The sequence below is a fragment of the Salvelinus alpinus genome, chromosome 1, assembly GCF_045679555.1.
Source record: "Salvelinus alpinus chromosome 1, SLU_Salpinus.1, whole genome shotgun sequence".
Classification (NCBI taxonomy): domain Eukaryota; kingdom Metazoa; phylum Chordata; class Actinopteri; order Salmoniformes; family Salmonidae; genus Salvelinus; species Salvelinus alpinus.
Window position 1 is genome coordinate 45,415,668 of NC_092086.1, and position 6,700 is coordinate 45,422,367.

Genomic DNA, 6,700 nt, shown 5'->3' on the forward strand with positions numbered 1-6,700 from the left:
TGACCAGTGATTCCATTATTAAAGTGAACAGTGATTCCATGTCTATGTACAAGAAACTGGATTCACACACTTATGAACATGCATGGACACACACACTCATAATACACAGACATAGTACACACACACACACACACAATATGAGCGCATCCAGCTCTACAGAGCACTGACATCTACAGCCTACACAATAGTAACTCGACACCGTCTTAACACACACACAGATGCAAACACACACGCTGTGAGCTAATCCATTTGAACACCCCACTGCCAGCCTCTGCTTTGAAAAACACCGTAGTAACTCGACACTTTACATACTCGTAGTCACACAAACATGCATCACGCCCCACTGAGTACCACTAGTAGGACCCCTTCATCCACACACAATGCAGCTGCTGCTTCAATCATCTCAGCAGATCTGGTTTGGAAAGTGTCAGCACATTGGTTGGTTTCTGACTGGGTGTTTTTGGAGCCAGCTGCGTGTCTTATGTGAGCGCTGGAGGATTTCTAATCCCAGCCAGATATAGCACAGCCACACCTGCCAGAACACAAAATGACATACACCATACCAGCAATTAAGAGGCTCCTTCATCCACACATTGCAAAACCCTCGTCCAGATAGCAACATTTTAATCTGTCTTTTGAACTTTTTATGTCTTCACAGAAATTCCTTCAGTAGGTCCAGTCTCCGCCGGGGGGACTGTTGAAGCACAGCAGACCTCGTCAACAGAGAAGAAACCGAGCGCTTGAGACATACTTTTGATTTCAACTGGTCTGTCTGTCTCCCCCACCCCTTCACACACCAACAGTCGATCCTCAACACTCACACCATCCTCCTCCATCTCCCTAGCGTGTTATTCCAAACCCCCCCCCCAATGTCAGGCCATACCACCTCTCTCCCCCCTCACTCACTCGTTTCTTGTCTGCCTCTCCTGCTCTGCTCCACCTCCCCCCATTCTCTCTCTCTCTCTCACACTCCTATAGGAAAAGCTCCCTCTGTTTATACTGGAAGTTTATCTGCACTGTAAACAGTCATTTGGACCATCTCTCTCTTTCTCCTGGGCATTTACATAGACCCGCTTTCAGGAGGAGTCTCTCTGCATTGAGGAGGACCCAGAATGATGCTTCTCCCTCACTGTTCATCTCCGCTCTGTTTAATTGTAGCTTTTCCTGAACGGGAGAATCCAAAACAGCTCCTAGGCGCTTCCCTAATTGTGTGTTTGTTTTGGGCCGCGTTTGAATGTGTGCGCTTGGAACTTTGTGTTTGAGTGTGTGTCTTGCCCCGACTGCACAGGATACAGGCTTCTTTCCATTTGCTTGTGTATGTGTCATGTTTGCTGTTTGCTGTGGAAGGGCCTGGGTGGTTACACTGTGTGGTTTAGCAGGCCTGTTCCCTGTGTTTCGTGGCCTTAGTGAATTTGTGTGTGATTATTTTGGTGGGGGACCAGTTGCTGCCAGACGTAGTCATTAAATGTTCCCAGGGAGTCGTTCTGTAACCGACGATCCTCATACCAAATAACTGACATTCTTTCACTACTGACTTCTCCCTTTCATACACCCTGTATCAGGACAGGAATTCATTATGAAGAAGTATGACATTTTGATCATTAGAGGCCCATCTGCTCTAGATGAACATACAATGGACACATTGTAGGTTGGAGAGATGTGGCTTTGGGAAGAGAGGGAGCCGTACAAATGGTTTCTGACACTGTGAAATGTTATTTTTACTGCACTGACCAAAAACACTGTCGCATCACTGATGTTCACATGGTAAGCACTGTCAGACAGGCAGTGACATTCACTCTCTCTCTATCTCTCTCTCCCTCACGCACTCTGTGCTGACAAACACTCCACATGTTCTGGAATGAATCTTCAACCCTGTGGTTGGTGGAAACATATAATGTAGGTCTTTTTATCTACTGTATTGGACTGTGTCTCCTTTATTGTATTGCACTATACTGTATTCACACTGCCGCACCTACGTACCAACGTCTGTAACTACTGTATTTCCTCTGTTTATTGTATTTTCACGAGGCTTGTCTAAAACTGCATTTTTACCGGGTCAGGAAAAAGGAAAACTTTTTTATTTATTCACTCTTTTTTTGTTTTTTTGTACTGCTCTGTATTAAAATGTTATTTCAATCTTAACAGTATGCTTTTATCAGTGCTGATTTAATATACAATGTTTTGGGAAAGTATTCAGACCCCTTGACTTTTTCCACCTTTTGTTACGTTACAGCCTTGTTCTAAAATAGATTTTTTTTAAATCCCTCATTAACCTACACACAATACCTCATAATGACAAAGAAAAAAATAATTTTTAGAAATTGTTGCAAATTTATTAAAGAAAAAAAATAACTGAAATATTACATTTACATACAGTGGGGCAAAAAAGTATTTAGTCAGCCACCAATTGTGCAAGTTCTCCCACTTAAAAAGATGAGAGAGGCCTGTAATTTTCATCATAGGTACACTTCAACTATGACAGACAAAATCAGAAGAAAAAAATCAGAAAATCACATTGTAGGATTTTTTTGCAAATTATGGTGGAAAATAAGTATTTGGTCAATAACAAAAGTTTCTCAATACTTTGTTATATACCCTTTGTTGGCAATGACAGAGGTCAAACGTTTTCTGTAAGTCTTCACAAGGTTTTCACACACTGTTGCTGGTATTTTGTCCCATTCCTCCATGCAGATCTCCTCTAGAGCAGTGATGTTTTGGGGCTGTTGCTGGGCAACACGGACTTTCAACTCCCTCCAAAGATTTTCTATGGGGTTGAGATCTGGAGACTGGCTAGGCCACTCCAGGACCTTGAAATGCTTCTTACGAAGCCACTCCTTCGTTGCCCGGGCGGTGTGTTTGGGATCATTGTCATGCTGAAAGACCCAGCCACGTTTCATCTTCAATGCCCTTGTTGATGGAAGGAGGTTTTCACTCAAAATCTCACGATACATGGCCCCATTCATTCTTTCCTTTACACGGATCAGTCGTCCTGGTCCCTTTGCAGAAAAACAGCCCCAAAGCATGATGTTTCCACCCCCATGCTTCACAGTAGGTATGGTGTTCTTTGGATGCAACTCCGCATTCTTTGTCCTCCAAACACGACGAGTTGAGTTTTTACCAAAAAGTTCTATTTTGGTTTCATCTGACCATATGACATTCTCCCAATCTTCTTCTGAATCATCCAAATGCTCTCTAGCAAACTTCAGACGGGCCTGGACATGTAGTGGCTTAAGCAGGGGGACACGTCTGGCACTGCAGGATTTGAGTCCCTGGCGCCGTAGTGTGTTACTGATGGTAGGCTTTGTTACTTTGGTCCCAGCTCTCTGCAGGTCATTCACTAGGTCCCCCCGTGTGGTTCTGGGATTCTTGTGATCATTTTGACCCCACGGGTGAGAATTTGCGTGGAGCCCCAGATCGAGGGAGATTATCAGTGGTCTTGTATGTCTTCCATTTCCTAATAATTGCTCCCACAGTTGATTTCTTCAAACCAAGCTGCTTACCTATTGCAGATTCAGTCTTCCCAGCCTGGTGCAGGTTTACAATTTTGTTTCTGGTGTCCTTTGACAGCTCTTTGGTCTTGGCCATAGTGGAGTTTGGAGTGTGACTGTTTGAGGTTGTGGACAGGTGTCTTTTATACTGATAACAAGTTCAAACAGGTGCCATTAATACAGGTAACTAGTGGAGGACAGAGGAGCCTCTTAAAGAAGAAGTTACAGGTCTGTGAGAGCCAGAAATCTTGCTTGTTTGTAGGTGACCAAATACTTATTTTCCACCATAATTTGCAAATAAATTCAATAAAAATCCTACAATGTGATTTTCTGGATTTTTTTTCTTCTCATTTTGTCTGTCATAGTTGAAGTGTACCTATGATGAAAATTACAGGCCTCATCTTTTTAAGTGGGAGAACTTGCACAATTGGTGGCTGACTAAATACTTTTTTGCCCCACTGTAAGTATTCAGACCCTTTACTCAGTTTTTGTTGAGGCACTTTTGGCAGCAATTACAGCCTTGAGTCTTCTTGGGTATGGCGGTACAAGCTTGGCACACCTGTATTTGGGGAGTTTCTCCCATTCTTCTATGCAGATCCTCTCCAGCTCTGTCAGTTTGGATGGGGAGCGTTGCTGCACAGCGATTATCGTGTCTCTCCAGAGATGTTAGATCGGGTTCAAATCCTAGCTCTGGCTGGGCCACTCAAGGACATTGAGACTTGTCCCGTAGCCACTCTTGCGTTGTCATGTTGGAAGGTGAACCCTCGCCTCAGTCTGAGGTCCTGAGTGCTCTGAAGCAGGTTTTCATCAAGGATCTCTCTGTACTTTACTCCGTTCATCTTTCCCTCAATCCTGACTAGTCTCCCAGTCCCTGCCACTGAAAAACATCCCACAGCATGATGCTGCCACCACCATGCTTCCCCGTAGGGATGGTGCCAGGTTTCCTCCAGACGTGACGCTTGATATTCAGGCTAAAGAGTTCAATCTTCGTTTCATCAAACCAGAGCATCTTGTTTCCCATGGTCTGAGAGTCTAGGTGCCATTTGGCAAACTCCAAGCAGGCTGTCAAGTGTCTTTTACTGAGGAGTGGCTTCCTTCTCGCCACTTTACCACAAAGGCCTGATTAGTGGAGTGCTGCAGAGATGGTTGTCCTTCTGGAAGGTTCCCCTATCTCGACAGAGGAACTCTGGAGCTCTGTCAGAGTGACCATCGGGTTCTTGGTAACCTCCCCGACCAAGGCCCTTCTCCCCCGATTGCTCAGTTTTGCCTTGGTGGTTACAAACTTCTTCCATTTAAGAATGATGGAGATCACTGTGTTCTTGGGGACATTCAATGCTGCGGACATTTTTGTACCCTTCCCCAGATCTGTGCCTCGACACAATCCTCTCTCGGAGCTCTACGGACAATTCCTTTGACCTCATGGCATGGTTTTTGCTCTGACATGCACTGTCAACTGTGGGACCTTTACAGTTGAAGTTTACATACACCACAAATTTCTTGTTAACGAACTATAGTTTTGGCAAGTCGGTTAGGACATCTACTTTGTGCATGACACAAGTAATCAAAATTCCAGTGGGTCAGAAGTTGACATACACAAAGTTGACTGTGCCTTTAAACAGCTTGGAAAATTCCAGAAAGTTATGTCATGGCTTTAGAAGCGTCTGATAGGCTAATTGACATCATTTGAGTCAATAGGAGGTGTACCTGTGGATGTATTTCAAGGCCTACCTTCAAACTCAGTGCCTCTTTGCTTGACATCATGGGAAAATCAAAAGAAATCAGGCAAGACCTCAGAAAAAAAGATGTAGACCTCCACAAGTCTGGTTCATCCTTGGGAGCAATTTCCAAACGCCTGAAGGTACAACGTTCATCTGTACAAACAATAGTACGCAAGTATAAACACCACGGGACCACACAGCCGTCATTCTGTCTCCTAGAGATGAATGTACTTTGGTGCGAAAAGTGCTAATCAATCCCAGAACAACAGCAAAGGATCTTGTGAAGATGCTGGTGGAAACAGGTACAAAAATATCTATATCCACAGTAAAACGAGTCCTATATCGACATAACCTGAAAGGCCCCTCAGCAAGGAAGAAGCCACTGCTCCAAAACTGCCATTAAAAAAAGCCAGACTACGGTTTGCAACTGCACACAGGGACAAAGATCATACTTTTTGGAGAAATGTCCTCTGGTCTGATGAAACAAAAATAGAACTGTTTGGCCATAATGACCATCGTTATGTTTGGAGGAAAAAGGGGGAGGCTTGCAAGCCAAAGAACACCATCCCAACTGTGAAGCACGGGGGTGGCAGCATCATGTTGTGGGGGTGCTTTGCTGCAGGAGTGACTGGTGCACTTCACAAAATAGAAGGCATCATGAGGAAGGAACATTATGTGGATATATTGAAGCAACATCTCAAGACATCAGTCAGGAAGTTAAAGCTTGGTCGCAAATGGGTCTTCCAAATGGACAATGACCCCAAGAATACTTCCAACGTTGTGGCAAAATGGCTTAAGGACAACAAAGTCAAGGTATTGGAGTGGCCGTCACAAAGCCCTGACCTCAATCCTATAGAAAATGTGTGGGCAGAACTGAAAGAGCGTGTGCGAGCAAGGAGGCCTACAAACCTGACTCAGTTACACCAGCTCTGTCAGGAGGAATGGGCCAAAATTCACCCAACTTATTGTGGGAAGCTTGTGGAAGGCTACCTGAAACGTTTGACCCAAGTTAAACAATTTAAAGGCAATGCTACCAAATACTAATTGAGTGTTGGTGAACTTCTGACCCACTAGGAATGTGAGGAAAGAAATAAAAGCTGAAATAAATCATTCTCTACTATTATTCTGACATTTCACATTCTTAAAATAAAGTGATGATCCTAACTGACCTAAAACAGGGAATTTTTACTTGGATTAAATGTCAGTAATTGTGAAAAACTGAGTTTTAAATGTATTTGGCTATGGTGTATGTAAACTTCCGACTTCAACTGTATATAGACAGGGGTGTTGCTTTCCAAATCATGTCCAATCAATTGAATTTACCACAGGTGGACTCCAAGTTGTAGAAACATCTCAAGGATGATCAGGATGCATCTGAGCTCACAGCAAAGGGTCTGAATATCAATGTAATTAAGGTATTACTGTTTTTTATTTTAAATACATTTGCAAACATTTCTAATCCTGTTTTCATGTTTTCGCTTTGTTATTGGGTAT

At 43.6% G+C, this 6,700-nt stretch overlaps 1 protein-coding gene across 10 annotated transcripts in view; it reads left to right on the plus strand.

The window, feature by feature from the left end:
• The window catches only part of LOC139577653 (dedicator of cytokinesis protein 7-like), a 45,281-nt gene extending 43,139 nt beyond the window's left edge, over positions 1-2,142 (plus strand). For all 10 annotated transcript variants that reach the window (XM_071404814.1, XM_071404845.1, XM_071404806.1 and 7 more), the window contains one exon: positions 659-2,142. In XM_071404814.1, the coding sequence (XP_071260915.1) occupies positions 659-701 (43 nt within the window). In that variant the 3' untranslated portion in view covers positions 702-2,142. The remainder of the gene's footprint in view (positions 1-658) is intronic.
• Positions 2,143-6,700: the final 4,558 nt, after the last annotated feature.